Raw genomic sequence first — 19,330 nt, 5'->3', positions numbered from 1 at the left:
TAAATAAATCCCCGGGAGCCTGATAGTGACTGGTGTCACCTGCAAAATTAATGTCTGACTGTTAATTACAGAGCGACCGAAGATTAAAGTGAGTCGAGTGAAGTGATGTAAGTTTGTGAAAGGGTGATTCTGCCTTGATGGGCTCCCTAATTAGAGCTGCCATCTGTGCTAACATGTAGCGCTGAAGTTGTGGTTTATTAATGCCATGTTCCAGCAATCCAGCGAGGATTAGGATATTGGAAGTGTTTATTTGCAGGTGTGCGACAACATGGACATTTGGGTCTAACGTGAAGCCACCAACTCATGACAAATACGGGTCTTTAGCTGCTAACTATAATTGTCGGCACAGGTATTTTACTGTCAGACGAAACTACAAGACTATGCTGGTGACAGAAGAGGGCAGAGGAGCTCGGATTTTCCTGTGCTCGTTCAAATACAGGATGTGTCACAATTCTGACAGTGTTTGAAATTATCCAAAATCACACTGCCACGGTATGACTGATGCAAGGACCCAGGGTTCTGGATGAGGCACCGCAATTTGTCAAACGTATAGCCTTTTCCTATTGGTCAAAAACTCATTTAAAGTGGGTCTAGAGTGGTCCTGTTGCACATATATGTTAGTTATGGAGGTCTACTTACATACATTAACTTGTTTTATGGTCAAAAACCTCCTAGTTGCTATAAACGAGCCTCTATTCTGACAGTGTTTTCCCAGCCGCGAGATTTGCGACTCAACTCTCTCACCCAGAAGACAGAGTCTTGTGATTGGCCAGTATATTCAGCACACCCGCTCTCAGAAGCACAGCTCCCCCCTCTGGAACGGTGGATGCACTGCTACTCATTATCAAAACATTGTTTTAACAGTGTTTAAAAAAAGCTTAGTATTTGTCATTGTGTATTGTATGTTTTTGGGTAACATCTACTGCATGTCTGTCCGTCCAGGGAGTGGATCCCTCACCTGTGGTTCTCCCTAAGGTTCCTACCCTTTTCCCTGTTACAAGGGTTTTTTCCCTGGTAGTTTTTCCTTACCCTGGCCGAAGGTCTAAGGACAGAGGATGTTACCAACCCTGTGAAGTCCCGTGAGACAAACTATGTTTTGTAAACTGTGGGCTATACAAATAAAGATTGATTGATTGATTGATGAGAACTCCCCGCCGCAGTCCCTTTTATGACTTTGACCCGGAGTCAGACCCAGAGTCAGAAGACACTGTCGCTCGTGAAACACCTCCACAACGGACGTTATTCTTCTTCTGCGGTTCAATGTACGCAACCGGATGTGCCCGGACTAGTGCCCGGAGCAGGACGATCTGCTGCTCCGGAGAACCCATGCTTACGTAACCGGACCGGGTTTTTTCAGAGATCTCGCTGAGCCCGAGATTACAATAAAACACAGCGTTCTCAGCAGTGGCTGAAATGTTTGTTTAGAACCTTCAGGGCTTCTTAAACAAGGTAATGATGCAGATACACACTAAAAAACAGCGTTAATTGGAACTTCCGGTCTAGGTCCGCTTTAATCAAGGTTTTTCAAGTGTTTTTAATTGGCGTCCACATTGGCGGTGGCTTTCTTCTCGCATGATGGTCCACAGGATCCTTGTGTTGCTACTTTTGCATAAAATCTCAACTCTGGATGTTTGAATATGATGTTTACAGCAACACTAGTAACAGCCTCCTCGTTCATTTGGACGAGGCCAGTCTGGCAGCACAGCAGGGGGGTTCGTGTGTGCAGATGGCTTCATCAAAATATTGAAAACCTGGCTCTAGTGATAGCGATATCATTTTACCAGGCACTGTATGCGCCAAAGAGTTACACCCTGAGAGTGTTTTTAGCATCTGTGGAATCTTGCAATATCCATCCATCCATTCGTCTTCTATGAGGGTCGCGGGGGGTATATCTTGCAATTATATTATATAAAAATAATGATTTATATCATTGTGGTCCGTCACCTGGTCTTTATGAACCTGGAAAATGCATGGTTTTATTTATACTTTTGCTTATGCTACTTTTATGCATGTTAGTAAGCACCTAGTTAATGGGGAATATGTATTCCCTCATCTAAAGTGTTACCATACTTTTTATACATGTATAAAACATGTTGCACATGGCTGCTCTCCGCCCTCGGCCGCTCCATGCTCCAGACATCTGTGTGCGTTCCCATTTCAAATATGTATTTAAGCATCAATATTGCACTCGGCTAATGTTCGGAGAACACATTGCTTTGATTTCACAGCAGCTCTGAGAGCTGATGTTGTGCGTTGACTCGTTGCGGCGTTGTGTGTCCGTCCCACTGTGGGGTCTTGTGGGCGAGCGAACGCGTCGACATTTCAGCTCCAACTGGATGATAAATAAAATTCATCAGTTTTCTGATCCTCTCACGTTGGTATTCGGAGCCCCACTGGGTGTTTAGCTGTTAACTTGCGCAACAATGTTCGGATCGCTTCTGGAGAAATATGATGAATTTGCTGTTGAGAATAAAATTATTGCTTCTGGTAAAGTTTCTTCTTTTTGTGGATGTGAAGATTTACCAACTATAATTAACACAAAATGTGTTGTTTGAGGTCTGTGATAGCGGTGTTAAATAACTACCAGCAGGACAGGGTTCACATTTATTAACACAGTCTGGTTTTGCATGCTGGGAAATGGTGTCTCGCTGCAATGTTGCATTAATAAATCATGTAATTGGAGCGCTGTCCTGCTGATTATTCTTGAGGATTTGGCTCCTGGGTAGACATCGCGGGGACGAGCACTGCGCTGATTTATTATCATTTCTAGAATGTAATGTAATGGGCTCGTATTAAAGAGCGAGGCTGTGCGAGACAGAACCGTGTCTTTATTATGCAGTTTCATTTCACAGCTAACTAGGGAAGTTGCAGTCGTAAATGTGGGTGCCCTGCATTTATTAAATCATCTATCAGCGATGTGTGTTCTTACTTATCTTATTTCAAAGCCCAGCAGGCTTTCAGAAAAAAAAAACTTTTGCATATCAGTCAGTTTAACAGTTGTATGATGTACGTCTTATTTTTACGCTGAAGGAGGTTGAAGAAAATAACCTTAATAATAGTATTTCATCTGGGTTATTTCATCTTGGAGATTGGACACATTGTAAAACAGGAAGTAGGAACTTTATTTGATTTGTTTTTCCATACTGAGACTGGGTGATATTTGGTAACACTATAAAAGCAGCCTTTTGTGTTCCGTGTGTTTTTGTCATAGAATGAATCAGGTACTACATTCAGCTGCCACTCACTGTTGGATATTAGAAAATGGAGATCATAACATCTGACAGAATCCAAAAAACCCTAATTATCCCAAACATTTGCTTGACCGAGAGGACGGACTGGTCCTGTTCTCCATGTTTCTGCTCCCTGTGTTTCAAGGCGTTGTTTTTGCCATTTTGTTAGTATGTTTATTAAAGACCCATGTTGTTATTAATGCAATTGGTTTCTCAATGGTTGCACACATGTAACAGTATCATTAGCCGTCCTTAGTAGCAAGTGGGCACCAATCAGTGAGCTCATATTTATTGGTTCTCACAAACAGGTCTTCCCCCTCAGACCAATTCCCCCTCCATCCTGAGACAGGTCAGTCCAATCACAACAGGTTTCCCAAAGTGGGTCAGGTTTGATGCATTGGCCGTCATAAGGGCTGCATAATGGCATTTTCATTAGCCACTGATATGGAGGTGTCTGTGTTTAATCTGCAATGATAGAACTGTGCGTTAGTCCATATATCTTTGATCCTACATCCATCCATCCATCCATTATCTACCGCTTTATCCTCCACAGGAGGGGAGCGGTGCCAATCGCATCCGGCATAGGGCGATAGGCCGGGGTCACACCACGGACAGTTCGCCAGTCCATCGCAGGGCCACACATATAGGGACAAAACAACCAATCAACCATTCACTCTAGCTCTCACAGTAAATTTAGAGTGTCCAATTTTACCTAATCCCGTAATACTGCATGTTTATGGACTGTGGGAGAAAAACCTGGAGAAAACCCGGAGAAAACCTGCGCACACACGGGGGAGAACATGCAAACTCCATGATGATGCACTTTCTTTATTGCAGAAAAAATGCTAAGAAGCTAATCAAGAAGAGGACTGTGGAGTTAATAAAATACAGATAATATGTAATGACTACTACTACTGAAAGAGTACACCCTTTCTCTTCATTCAACAATGATTTCTGTTTGTATTTCCAGTGCAAATCTGTGTTTAATAATGTATACAATGTATAACATGCACATTAAATGTGCATATTTTACCTTTTTTGTAAGCAGCGCGTGCTCTGTTTTACACGGCATTACCTGCGCCACTGACCTTGGCGATACAATACGTTTTATTATGACTGATTGCCACTACAGGCGGAGCCATATGTTTGCTTTTTGTTCCCTCTGCAGCTCCACACAGACATGGACCACGGCGAGAACGCAGTGAAGTACACGCTTTCAGGAGAGGGAGCCGGGTCCATCTTCAACATCGATCAAATCACGGGAGACATCCACGCTCTGGTGGGGCTCGACAGGTCAGCGCTCATGAATGTTAACAACAATAATGATAAGACTGTCTGCTTCTCATGTATATTCCAACACAGCTGGATCTAAATTATGACTTCACACGGAATAATTCTGCTCAATGAACATCACCGATAAACTCGTACAAATTGGTGCGGTACAACAAATCTAGCAAAAAGTTTGCTCATTTACAAAATTCATGCCCGGCTTCCTGTTGAGTTGAGGCCATGGTTACAGTCAACTTTATTGTTCGTCTTGGTCTATGACATCTTCCCACCAAGTTTGGGGAACTTTGAGTGATAATGACCTGTAAAATTCACTTTCCAAGTGCTTAGAGTCGTCGCAACGCTGTGCTGATCAACAATAACTATCAACAACAATAACTATAAACAAGATCAACAGGAAGGCCTTGATAGTTCGCTGTTTATATATTATACAATTCTGTGAATGTTCCGATCTGATAAGAAGAGGGGATTTCAGCTCTAACTGGAAATCTATCCAATTTAAGGCACCAGACGAACATAAAGTGCAGTGAAAACAGAGAACAGAAAGGATCGCAAGAATAAACCCCATTGTTAAAAATGGTACATTGAACTTGCAGTATATGTATAATAAAACAGTCGTTTCCAGAGATTGGGTCCCAAATATTAAACATGTAAACATAATATATCCCACAATAATGTTTGTTAGGCAGTAAAAAAAAGAGTCCAGACATGGAAAAAGTTTTCAAAAACACAGCATGGCGAAGCTAAAGTAAGTTACTTATCCATGTTAAGGGTGTATGATGTGATGTGACGTGACTCCCCGCTGACAGATGCTGCTTAATTCTGCAGATTGACGAGCTAATACGCCAAAACATTGACTAATGGGGAAAAGGTGAAAGCAGGTTATGTGGCAGTCTGTTACCTCTGAGAAACAGATGGGGGGGGGGGGGGGGGGCATGTTCATCAAAAGAGACAAAGTCACACAATTGTTTTATACGTCCTGAGTTTGTAAGGTTTGGTTAAGTCTAGGGAAATACAACGTTAACTTCGAAGTAATGGGTTTGTTTTGGAAACCAATACAAAGAGGATTTTATTTTGTATTTGATCAGTCAGATATATTTGTATAGGTCATAATTATATATAGTCTGTACAACTAAAAGTTGGAAAAAACCCCAGGGAGTCACCCATGCAAATTCTGTCCGTTAACTAATGTCAGCGATGATCGGCTGTGGCTCCCGTGTGACCGTAAAAGGATAAAGCTGTATGGATAATGAATGGATGGATGAATGCTCAGCGACAATGTGATCTGACCTGTGGGGAGTCTCACAGATCACACAAACAGACCAATGCACGTCGGAAAGATCTTTTAATGGATTGTTCATGTTTGGTGTCTTTTTTTAGGATGATTACTAAAACTATTTTCTTCCACGTTTTTTGCTACTAATTATGATCGACTTTCTATCTCATGATGGCAACTTTTTTATCTCATAATTATGACTTTATCTCATCATTTAGACTTTTTTATCTCATAATTATGACTTTTTTGATATCATCATTTCAACTTTTTAATCTGATAATATAGACTTTTTATCTCATAATTTAGACTTTTTTATCTCATAATTTAGACCTTTTTATCTCATAATTATGACTTTTGATATCATCATTTCAACTTTTTAATCTGATAATTTAGACTTTTTATCTCATAATTTAGACTTTTTTATCTCATAATTAAAACTTTTTATCTTATAAATTCAACTTTTTAACTCATAATTACAAGGTTTTTTTAATCTCATAATTTCAACTTTTTAACTCATAATTTAGACTTTTTATCTCATAATTTCGACTTTTTATCTCATAATTTCAACTTTTTATCTCATGATTTCAACATTTTATCTCATAGTTATGAGTTTTTTATCTCATAGTTTAGACTTTTTATGCCTCTTTTGCCTCTCATTTCTTTAGATATTTTAATTCCACTGTTTGCCAGGGAGCTCTAAGCATCAACAACAAAGGGGTCAGATCACCAACTCCCCAACAATTGCTCTGCTACATAACAATCCATTTTTGAAGCATCTGAAACTTATTGAACTGAAACAAGCTTATTTGGCAGTTAGTGAGGCTAAGGGCACTTTCACACCACTAGTTCGATTATTTGATCCGCACCAGGCAATACAATTGTTATTATGTAACATATGACTCCAGTGTGGTCCGCTCTCACACCAGCAAACGAACCAAAATTGGCCCGATTGACGTTTCATCAATGTGTATATATCTTCCGGTAGAAAAGCGCCAATTTTGACTCACTATGGAGCAACACGTTTGCACATTGCTATTTGATCTGATCTTCGTTTATTACATTCTCTGTATTGGCCATTTTTGGCAAAATATCCAAATATTGAGAACGAGTCGCGGCTGCGTCTGGAGAACAATCTGCTGATGCGCTGGAGTCGGCGAAGACGTATAGCGCGTCATTTCAGGCAGAGGAGACACGCTATTTTCATGAATGTGGTCGTGCTAACTATGAGACGAAGATTGCTCCAAAGACCTACAAGGTTGGCTATGTCCATGGCATTTACTGCAGAATATGGTTTGGACCTGAGTTCGCGTTCTCACCAGAGGGACCGCACCAGAGTCTGACATTTGGTGGGGAGTCAAGCGGACCGAGACCACCTCTTTTTGGCGGTCTTGGTCCGCTTGATTTAGTGCGGACCCGAGTGCGATTGATACTTTCACACCAACAAAAATGAAACAAACTAGAGTTTTTGGTTCGAATGGATCGTTTGGTGCACACCAACTACTGTTGGTGTGAAAGCGCCCTAAAACACGGACACTCATGTAGTGTCTTATGTGCACACAAATGCGGTTTTTCCACAAAGAAGAAGTGACACTGAACGCTGAATCGCATTTCTTGCATTTGTTGCACCCGTCTCAAAGTCACTGAAATAAAAACAAAAACAAATCTCTACTGTTTTTGAAAGCAGCATGTGCCTTGTAATACTTGGAGCAAAGACGTTGGTCCAAGTATAGATATCATGGTGAAGGATGGCATACGCACAGAGGCATTGAGCAGCAAAGCTTTTTTTAAGAAAATATGGCGCTGATAATTCATTCTTTGTTTTAATTTTATACTTATTTTAATGTGTTAATTAATTCAATGAGACGGCAGCAGATTCACTACCTCTCGGCTCTACATATGCAACCCCTCAAGCGCCTTGGAGAAAAACACTTCTAGCTTTTTTCCACATGTTTTTAGACACTGTGAGCCGACAGCCTCTAAGGGCACCTACACGTTCACACCTTCTACTTTTTATTCCGATGCTGTTATTCTGTCTTATTTGCCCCGTGTAACCCTGCGCTTCTGTAAAATACTTTGACTCAATTCCTGTTGTTTTTTTAACATTCTCTAAAATTAGTTCTTTCATCTAGATTATTCTCATCTAGAGAATAAATAGTAATATTGCCTATTAGGAGGGTTTACTGCAGATGCCTATATCATAAAGAACTGGATTTGCTCAAGGCTTCACCTCTCACCCAAGATGTTACAGTATATAAATAGGAATTCAAGATTACATACTGGAGGATCTCGTCGAAGCTGCACAAACCAGGGAATCAAAGGTACAAGAGAAGTGGGCTAAGATGATGAGTTGTTGCCATGACAATACGATTCTATCACAGCTCTCAGTGTCGAGCTGACCTTGACACCTTCAACCTGGATTCACTGAAAACCCATACATCACGTAGAACCATGTAAAAGCTACAGCGCGACTACTCCTCTACCCCCCCCCCCCCCCCGCGCGCGCGCGCGCTTTTATCGCTTAATTGGGAATAACTGCAGGTGTGTTACCCTTCATGTTTCATGTTCAGGGAGGAGAGGTCCTACTACACACTGAGAGCTCAGGCTGTTGACATCCACACGGGCCTCCCTCTGGAGCCAGAGTCCGAGTTCATCATCAAGGTGCAGGACATTAACGACAACGAGCCGCGATTCCCCAACGGACCGTACATCGGCAGCGTGCCGGAGATGTCTCCAACAGGTACGGACACCGAGGCAAACGACAAAAAATAGAGCTGTGAAATCTCAGACAAAGAAAAAAATATATTCTACATATTTGACTACATAGTTAATAAGTTCCCCCCCTCCCCAAAAAAGGGGAACAATGAGGTCCCGGAGAAAGAATAGTTCCTACTCCAGGACAAATTGGATGGTGTCTTTTGACAATTAGAATGTGTAAATGCTGCAGTGTAAACTGCAACTTTGCTTTATAATTGTCCTGTGGGTATTCAACCACGATCCAAACTGATATGGACGACACTGGATCAAGCTGATTGCTATTAAAGCGGCCAATTTGACAGGCAGGGGATAGAGGAAACCCGGCTTGTTAAACATAAATGACCTGCTCATTTGCAGAGTGTATATTTCTGTGCATTCATCTGAATATGTTACTAACGTGGCATGAAATAACACTGAATTCTACACCCTTGACTGCCAGAAGTCTGACCACACCTTATTTCAAGATGGAAACATCCATCACCCAATGCTTTGGATGGTTCCTCACATGCATACTCGATCTCAAACTTTATTGTAGTTGCCCATATTTCTGTTTCCTTGTAGCCTACGAGCACTGAGCTGTTCATGCAGTCTAATATAAACTACCAACTTGACTGGAAAGTGTTTTTGTGTTATAGGAAGCACGTGCAATCGGTCCAAATTCAAATCAAACTGTGTAAAAAATACTTCACTATAAAACTGCATTAGGTCAGAGGACATCAGCTAAGTAGATCACTAGGATCACTCATGAAGGATGTTTTGAACCAGATCTGATCCCATTCCGCCCGGGCTCTACTAAAGCATATAGGCAGTTAACATTTCATGATTGGGTAAGTCACATGGAATGGCGGCTGCAAGTATGGCAAACTCAGGAGGTGAAAGAAAAATGTTTGGAGGTAGGTGGCACAAGTTTAGTGACCGGTGGTGGATGCAGGGGCTGCAGCATCATTAGCACTGGTAATGAGACGAGATGAATCCAATGCAAAATCATTTATGAAATAGAAATTCTGATCAACCAATAGCAATTTGGAAAACTGGCCTTTTTCATTTTTGAAACTTTACAGTTTTTGCCGACGTACTTTGCATGTTCATTGGTTAACTAAGGTATTTTTGTTCACCTTGCAACATGCTTGTGACGAGCACTGACACACACACACATACACAAACAAAGCCCGACTTAACAGTAGTTGCCCATCTGTCTGCTAAACACATTACTGGGACGTAATTTAACAGTCAAGGTCTTTAGGCCTTAAGCTGTTAATGCTTCAGCTAAGGACTAAAGTGCTCCGAGAGAAGCTTGACCTCGCTGTGTCTCTATTACACTCAAATACAGCAACAAACAGTGGAGTGGATTAGCTATGGTAGCAAACAACACAAGCCTCCACATAACAAAAACATGATCCCTTCTGTGAGAAGTCCGCTGATAAGAATGCAGTGGTTTTGTTCGGATCATGTTTTAGGATTAGTTGAACAACACCATGCACTTTACCTTTATTGTTATTATATACACTGTCGTGTACAGAGTATCTCTGTAAGTATTTAGCCTTTGCCCCACAGTTTGTTTTTTCAGTGTTGTTAAAAATCTACCCACCAATGATGATGTCACACAAAAAATAATGAATTTTTCAAGAAATCCATATCTCTTATAATGGGTAAAGCACTTTTTGGGGGGTTGTATGTTGGGTCAAACCGTCTTCCAACAGACCAAGTTTCACTCTGCCCCATCCTACCATGTCCACAACCCTAACCCTAAGTCTGGATGTTTTTCAGGATGGGGAGTTAATCACCCAACTATGTTCTCAGTGTATTTTCAATCGACCCACTGATTATATCACACATTTTCTCTATAACCATAACCCTAACCCTAGCTCCATAACCCTAACCCTAATCTTATACGTTTGGCCCTCTGTTAGGAACTTCCTTTCTACACTATTTAAGGGATCAATCTGAGGTAATCCAGGTTATCACCCAACTATGTTCTCAGTGAATTTTGAATTCACCCACTGATTATATCACAACAAGTATCACATTTTCAAGAAATCCCCATCTCTTATTATGGGCAAAAATATAAAAAAATAACATATCTGTCAAAAATCAGTGGATTTGAACGGAAGTTGGTGTGGCCATTAAGAATCAGACACTCTACCAACAGACAAGGTTTCATCCGTTCATCTCCATAACCTTAAGGCCCAACCCAATCTGAAAAGATAAGTCTATACTTGTAAGTCTCCAAAGGCCCAAATAATGTGTGTGTGTGGTTTTGTTCAGGAACGTATGTGACACAGGTGACAGCCACAGACGCAGATGACCCCACATACGGCAACAGTGCGCGCATCGTGTACAGCATCATTCACGGACAGCCCTACTTCTCTGTGGACCCCAAGACAGGTGAGGAGATTATGTCCGAAGTTTTCCATCGCAGCTTCCATGATAAAGGAAATCAGCAGCTCCTCAACAGTTGTTATTAGAGATTCTGTGACTTTTCTGTGAACCTCCAGCTCACACTCTCAGCTGCATTCGCTCCCTTTTGCAAGCATGAAATTGAACCGGTCATGACACAGCGAGCAGTCCCTCCAGAGCGACTTTCTCCTCAGTCCTGCTCCACGGTTCTTCAAACAGGTGCTGAAAAACATAGGCGGAGGAGATTGTCAGTTCTTCAGCGTACATCATACAGCTGAGCTGTAATCGTTGTGAACTTCAAATGTCACGTTTCATTTCCCACCTGAGGAACAGCGCACTTAACTATTCTCTTTCTTAATGTGAACTTGCAGCACTGATGATGCTGTCTGGTCAAAGGAAGGACGGGAGCCGTCAAACAATAGCTATATTTACATGTGCAAAATGTCTTCATTCTGAAAGGATTGGTTCAGATTGGAACTTGTGGGTTTGGAGTGTTGGAATGGACTATTTTGACACACACAGTGTGTTATCTAATTCTCTGGAAGTAGAAGAAGACGCTTCTCTTCATGACATGGATCAGACAAAATTTGTTTCTGAATAGGCAACATCGGATCAGAGTGTAACCATTACAGTCTAATCTAAGACAGTCCTCCTTTAACTTTAACTGTCTGAAGCGTAATCCCAAGTAGTATTAAATAGTAGTAAAGTGTGACCTGTATACAAGAGTGATGGAAATAACAATAACAAGGTGACTTCTCCCCTCCTCCAGGCGTGATCAGAACCGCGCTGGCCAACATGGACCGAGAGGTGAAAGAAGAGTACCAGGTTATTCTGCAGGCCAAAGACATGGGGGGTCAGCTGGGGGGGCTGGCGTCCACCACCTCCATCAACATCACGCTCAGCGACGTCAACGACAACCCACCGCGCTTTGCAAAGAGTAAGAAAGTCTCGACTTTCGTGAGGTTTGATTATTGTCTTTTAAAAAAGGTTGGCTTTGTTTGCTACCGATTGTACCGTACGAATAACACGTCTGTCTGTCTCTCAGGTGTATTTCACCTGCGGGTGCCAGAGTCTGCACCGCTTGCTTCACCAGTCGGTCGCATTCGGGCCCACGATTTGGACGCCGGCAGCAACGCGGAGGTGGACTACGCCATCGTTCCAGGGGACGAGGGCAACATGTTTGACATCATCTCAGATCCACACAGTCAAGAGGGCACCATCGTCTTAAAACAGGTGCATACACTTATTAGCACCAATATACACATGGAAGTATTTGATTGTTTGTCCTATGGCATCAGTATTGCTATCTGGACTATGATTTTTTTTTTCCTCACTATAATTGTATTATGAGTTTTTTAATCAGTGAAATAACAAATAATGCTAAAAATTAATTGTTGATTCTTGATCAAACATCTAACTCAGGTTGAGTTGAACTCAATCCAGTCGATATGGATCTCACCGCTCACTTTTTTTATTTTTGATTGGTGACATAATAGAATGGCTGACCTTTTCCATTCCCGTTGTTTTGTTTATTGATGATACAAATACAGCAGTTTCCCTATGTACGGCGTTATTATAGAGCAGCAGAGTGAAATGTCCGTGTTAGTGGAAACAGCAGAGCCACAACTGTAACAAGGGGAGGCCGGCATCAAAACAGTGGGGAACAAGCTACAGTGGGGAACAATCTACTGTTCTAGTCTTATCATGCACTCAACGCCTTTCATATCACAGTACACAATACTCATGAGGCACTTCTGTGTCTATCAGTGATACCCATTACACCCTGTGCCTTGCTCAAGGACACTTCAATATGTGGAATGGAAAAAAGTAGGAGATGGAAACCCTAACCTTTTAATTAGAGGACCAATCACTCAATATTAACACTGGAGTACATCAATACGAAAAAGTAGTGGTCGTGTGGATCTAATCCTTAGCTTTAACGACAAAATATGGCAATTCATTGGAAATATATTTCAATTTTTAGCCTAAAACATGTCAGATTCTGTTTCTGAGGCTATCAACTCATTATATATGTAAAAATATAATTTCACAAGTGAAGGCAAAATTTGCAGTCATCAGCATTTCCCCCTGTGATGTGCTGTCAGTGATCTAAGAGAGAGGGAGGAATGTGCTGATCTGGCTGTGAACCCAATCAATCTGCCTCTTAACCTTCCATTGAACCAACTTATTAGGCTAGATAATGCCTTTTACACACACACACACACACACACACACACACACACACACACACACACACACACACACACACACACACACACACACACACACACACACACACACAGGCAGGACGGCACACTCTGATGCACACAAAACAGTCTTCACGTTTGCAGCGTCAGCCAAGCCTGATGGAGAATCAGCGAGAAGCGAGTGTGCGTAAGAAAGGAAGGTAAAGGTGTGCGGGCGTGTGTGTGTGTGTGTATGTGACTTCAACATATGACACAACCTGTTAAATGCTCCATCTGGAATTTTATAGCACCTCACATCACACACACACAGAGCAGCCAAGTCATATCACATCAGACGACTGCAGAGGCTTTTTATATCCGACTGATTTCTAAACCAGGGCAGACGACATGAGAGCTAAAGCCTCTTGTTACAGAAAATTAAATAAAATCTGTGGCTTTCACTGCTTTGCGCCAGCTCATTGTTAAACTGCACTCACTGTTATGAAACAACCATAACACCAAACTCTAAACCATGAGAGAGGTTAGACTGAAATACTTGACCTGTTAAACCACCTATTGCATGAACTCGCAGCTCATAACACCCAGGTTGCTCCACGTTGGAAATGCTTTATGTTTTACCGAAACTAAAACACAGATGCCAGTGTGGATCATTTTCTCCTGTAAAGGGAAGTCAATGGTGGATATCCACTAAGCCAAACCTGGATATTTATCCTAACCTTAACCTCAGTCCTTGTCTTGGCCCTTAACCTCAGTCCTTGTCTTGGCCCCTAACCTCAGTCCTTATCTTGGCCCCTAACTTCAGTCCTTGTCTTGGTCCCTTATCCTAACGCCAGTCCTTGTCTTGGCCCCTAACCTCAGTCCTTGTCTTGGCCTCTAATCTCAATCCTTGTCTTGGCCCCTAACCTCAGTCCTTGTCTTGGTCCCTAATCCTAAACTCAGTCCTTGTTTTGGTCCCTAATCCTAACCTCAGTCCTTGTTTTGGCCCTTGACCTCAGTCCTTGTTTTGGCCCCTAACCTCAGTCCTTTTCTTGGCCCCTAACCTCAGTCCTTATCTTGGCCCCTAACTTCAGTCCTTGTCTTGGTCCCTAATCCTAACGCCAGTCCCTTGTCTTGGCCCCTAACCTCAGTCCTTGTCTTGGCCTCTAATCTCAGTCCTTGTCTTGGCCCCTAACCTCAGTCCTTGTCTTAGCCCCTAACCTCAGTCCTTGTTTTGGCCCCTAACTTCAGTCCTTGTCTTGGCCCCTAACCTCAGTCCTTGTTTTGGCCCCTAACTTCAGTCCTTGTCTTGGCCCCTAACCTCAGTCTTTGTTTTGGCCCCTAACTTCAGTCCTTGTCTTGGCCCCTAACGTCGGTCCTTGTCTTGGTCCCTAATCCTAACCTCAGTCCTTGTTTTGGCCCCTATCAGTCCTTGTCCTGGTCCCTAACCTCAGTCCTTGTCTTGGCCCCAAACTCTAACCTCAGTCCTTGTCTTGGCCCTAAACATTAGTCAGTTGAAAGCCCAGTGCATCATGTGATTGGATCATTCAGAATGGATGTCAAAACCAGGTATTAATGGGGCCTAAAAGGGAAAGGTGGAGAAAGAATTTGCCAAGCATCCTCCCAAACCCCGAAATCCATATGAGTGAACAGCTTTTCCACAGTTTGCCACAGGAGTCCAACCTAAGTGCTGTTGCTTTGACATTTGCATCATAACGTTCTGTGCATAAAACTTTCTCGCGGCTAATGTTTTGTGCATCCTCAGAGACTGCGAGTGTTGAGGTTCATTTCTGAGAGAACGCTGTGTTGTCACTGCAGTCCACATGTTTTGAATCGTATATCAGTTTCCATTTTGAAACCAGGACCAGGAAACATAACTGCAGTTGAAGTAAAGCACATTGGTACACTCTGTGTGACCGCAAACATTTATGTCCATTTCTTTCCTCGTTGGACTTATTATTGTTTTCCACATATGTGTATAGGCTTGGGAGCCGAGGCACATCCACACATGACGGTTTCCTTCAGTGGAAGTGACTGGCATGGGGCTCTTTAGTGGGAAACGACAGTGTCTTTCTTTCCCACGAGATCTGTGGGAATGAGAAGATGAAAGCTAAAGAGTCAAAATGTGTGTTTGTGTAGGTTGTGAAGAGATTTAGACGTGTTCAGGCTCTCTCTTTGTGTTGATAGATGTAGCTTTGAACTGCCTCCTCAGCGGCATTATGTTTGTTGTTGTGATGCAGTGGACAGTCGCTCATTTTTCAAGCCTCCACTTGAAGAATTGTGGAGCAAAAACCAGAAGCACTCGCATGGTTTGATTCTGACATACGACGAGAGAGAGAGCAACAGTCAAGCCTGGGAATGTGAAATGGCTACAGCGTCATTATACAAACTCACTTTGATGTGTATACAAATGTGTCTTGGTACAGTTTGTGGCTAGATTTCCATATCAAAGTGTCCGTCTCCTGCATCCGTCGCTCCCGTGCTTTCACAAACAGACGAGTATATGTGTGTGTGTGTGGGGGGGGGGGGGGGGGGTGGAAATCGACCTTTCTCTACGTCTAAATCAATCAGCGCATTTGTTGCCGGTGATTAGACGTAGGGCGAATCCTATCCTTTGAAGTATCTACTGTGAGGAATTAATTGATCAGGATGCAGTCACGGTTGCTATGCAACGATAAGGCAGGGTCACCTCGGTACCGTTCCGAGAACGCAGAACGGAACATTATTTACCGTGTTTCAGTTCAGTGGCCGCCTACAGAGGTTGTATTTTTTAAAGACTCTTTCCATCCAACATCCAACTGGTGGCTCCTTCATGGCCCAGCATCTCCCAAAAGATAGATCTATTAAAGGTGTAATGGAGCCATTAGCACCTCATCACAAAACAGCCACCATTTTAAATAATATCATAATAATGTACTTCAACTCTACTGAATAACTAACAACCGAAAAATGGCCACAAAGGGGTTGTTTTTCATCTTTGGAATATAACGTTTTCATGTGTACTTAAGTCTTCTTTATTTTTACACTAACAAAGAAGAACAAGTCTGCCCACGTAAACCTGATATAGAGACCGGTAAAATAGAAATAATGAGTGAGGCTGTTTGACCAGTGATGGAAAAGTGTAGAAAATGTTTTTTCTTTGAATTATACATTATGGTAAAGTGTAATTGTAATTTTTTTTATTAGTGTGTTACATGTGTAAGTACACAGCATTCACAAAAGTGATTTTTAATTATGTGGAGATTACACCGACACGTATTGTACAATTGCATCATGAAAGGTTTTAGTCTTTCTGTGTCGATCAGCCTTGATAATTATTAACCTCAGCCTCAGGCAACATCTTTAAGAGGATTAAGAGGATTTTTTTTTTGCTCATACCTGTTTTCATGGGTTCATCATGATCTGGGTTTAAAGTGAAAGAACTGTGATATTCTTTTGTCCAAAATACAGATATTGGCATTTGTCCAGTTCATTGTATTGCCTGTGTGTTGTCTGTTGCCTCTTTGCAAATCCAGTGTCCCTCCTCTCCTCACCTCTCCTCCACAGACCCTTGACTATGAAACCAAAAAGTCTTACACATTCAAGGTGGAGGCTTCCAACGCTCAGCTGGACCCTCGTTTCCTCCACCTGGGGCCTTTCAAAGACTCGGCCACAGTGAAGGTGAGTGTCCTGGACATGGAGGAGCCTCCGGTCTTCACCAAGCCGACGTACTCCATGGACGTGTACGAGGACACTCCTCCGGGGACCATCATTGGCTCCGTGACTGCCCACGACCTGGATGTCAGCAGCAGCGCTGTCAGGTAACAGACTCGTCATTGCTTGAGGGGACATCGCAAGAGCAACTTGTGCTATATATAACAATGTTTGTTTTGGTATTTATATTTGGTCATTTCTACTCCTTATCCTTATCAGTATAGATGGACAGGGTGAGTTTTTAACTTGTCATATTATTCCCCAACTATCTATCAGCCTTATGTCCTGAAATCTCTATGTTCTGGAAGCCCTATGTTCCCGAAAGTACTAAAAGGTGGTGACCGTTGTCTACTGGACACTGACCACCATATACCCGCTGCCCTGGAGCCCCAGAGCGGGGACAACTACCACCACCTCCCGTCCCACATCCCTGGAGCCCCAGAGCGGGGACACTGACCACCACCTACCCGCTGCCCTGGAGCCCCAGAGCGGGGACACTGACCACCACCTACCCGCTGCCCTGGAGCCCCAGAGGGGGGACAACTACCACCACCTCCCGTCCCACATCCCTGGAGCCCCAGAGCGGGGACACTGACCACCACCTACCCGCTGCCCTGGAGCCCCAGAGCGGTGACACTGACCACCACCTACCCGCTGCCCTGGAGCCCCAGAGGGGGGACAACAGAGACCACCACCTACCCGCTGCCCTGGAGCCCCAGAGCAGAGACACTGACCACCACCTACCCGCTGCCCTAGAGCCCCAGAGGGGGGACAACAGAGACCACCACCTACCCGCCTCCCTGGAGCCCCAGAGCAGAGACACTGACTACCACCTACCCGCTGCCCTGGAGCCCCAGAACGGGGACAACTACCACCACCTCCCGTCCCACACCATGGAGCGCCACATCGGGGATACTGACCACCACCTACCCGCCTCCCTGGAGCCCTAGAGCAGAGACACTGACTACCACCTAACAGCCTCCCTGGAGCCCCAGAATGGGGACAACTACCACCTTCTGCCCCACACCCTGGAGCTCCATGTACTTGGAATGAGCCTGCGGGCATGACATTTAATACTTGTGCTTGTGTCAGAACATTTTACATAGGGACATAGGGCTTTCAGAACATAGGGATTTCAGAACATAGGTGTGCAACCATCTAGCTGGCTATCAAGCTAGCATTTTAAATGACAAGAAAACACATCTATCTATCTTCCTTTTCATGAGTGCCACTGGCCTGAAGTCAGTGAGTGACTTTGTAGTTTTGTTTGTCTTCAAGAGAGCAAACACGGGAAAGTAAAGGGTGTTTATTTATACAGAGTGCACATGCGTTGGGCAGCAGGTGTTAGGTTAGACTCCTGCGAGGCCACGCCATTAACTTTATTTCATTACCTCACCCAACCTCATTTCATGGTTGTCCTTTCCTGTCACTATTAATAAATACAAAAAACGGACGGGACTTTTTTCCGCGTTATTCTGTCACACAAAAGCTCTCTTTGTTTCTGTGACAGAAGTTGACGACAGAGCACTCATCTCACCGCTTGAACCTGTTCCACCCTCTTATGTCGACCGCTCTCATCACTGCAGGTATTCTCTGCTGTGGGACGCGGAGTCTGACAGCTGTTTTGACATCGACACCGTCGAGGGGACCATCTCCTCTAACGACTACCTGGACAGAGAGACGGCTATGCAGCACAAGATCACGGTGGTGGCGACCAAAGTCAGTAAGTATTTCCAAACAAAAAGGTCCAATATTCTATTTCTGAGTGCAGCGAAGTGACATTCTCACCAACTTGTTCCACCAAATTATATTTGGCCGTTGCACTCAGAAAACCTTTGACCGGTGAATCTGCCGATGTGGTGAAAAACATCGCCATTGAGGCTACGATTGTGCACAGTGAAAGGAAACAACACATGCAGGATAATGGATTGCGCAGGCGAACAAAAATGAAAGTCCATTTCTCTTCTGATCCTGATACTGAAACATGAAACAGATCGGAAAAATCTTACGTGCAATGCATAGCTGTGTTTGTGCGGTTCATATTTCCTTTCTGAAATTTCTGGTGGCTTCTACAACAAAAGAAAATGAAATGGATGAACAAAACTAAAGTGCAGCCCCCGCAGAGCCAGAGAAGTCTGAACAGAAATACAAGTTTATTTAGTTTCAAGTTTATTGTGAATTTCATCCAAAGACAGAAATCAGAAATTAAAAAATGAGTACTGTACCGGATGATTTCATACAAATTTAAAGGACTGAGTCAGCGTCTTCCTGCGAGGCTGCTACAGTGACTTGACACTTTTACATTTTTCACTCAACTAGAGCCAATTAGCTTTACATGTCTTTAGTGTGTTATGCTGATTTAAAAAGCTGTTAAAGGCAAACACGCACAATTCACACACTCACATTCACACCTCAGCTTTGTGCCAAAATGCATTTTCTGTGGATTAAATATCCAGGCACAGACTGATTATTAATGCTGACACTCATCGATCATGGGTTAAAGGCACAGT

The 19,330-nt window shown here is 43.1% G+C and overlaps 1 protein-coding gene across 1 annotated transcript in view; it reads left to right on the top strand.

Annotated features, from left to right (window-relative positions):
* Positions 1-19,330, top strand: part of LOC310927585 (cadherin-12-like) — a gene marked incomplete at both ends in the record, with an annotated part of 50,088 nt that overhangs the window by 15,702 nt on the left and 15,056 nt on the right. The window contains 7 exons of the mRNA XM_083889906.1: positions 4,399-4,523; positions 8,361-8,530; positions 10,813-10,932; positions 11,714-11,881; positions 11,990-12,177; positions 16,674-16,927; positions 18,407-18,543. Coding sequence (XP_083746032.1) covers positions 4,399-4,523; positions 8,361-8,530; positions 10,813-10,932; positions 11,714-11,881; positions 11,990-12,177; positions 16,674-16,927; positions 18,407-18,543 — 1,162 coding nt within the window. The remainder of the gene's footprint in view (positions 1-4,398; positions 4,524-8,360; positions 8,531-10,812; positions 10,933-11,713; positions 11,882-11,989; positions 12,178-16,673; positions 16,928-18,406; positions 18,544-19,330) is intronic.

This window comes from Microchirus variegatus (genome assembly GCF_963457635.1).
Source record: "Microchirus variegatus genome assembly, chromosome: 5".
NCBI lineage: Eukaryota > Metazoa > Chordata > Actinopteri > Pleuronectiformes > Soleidae > Microchirus > Microchirus variegatus.
This window is presented reverse-complemented; position numbering and strand designations above follow the sequence as displayed.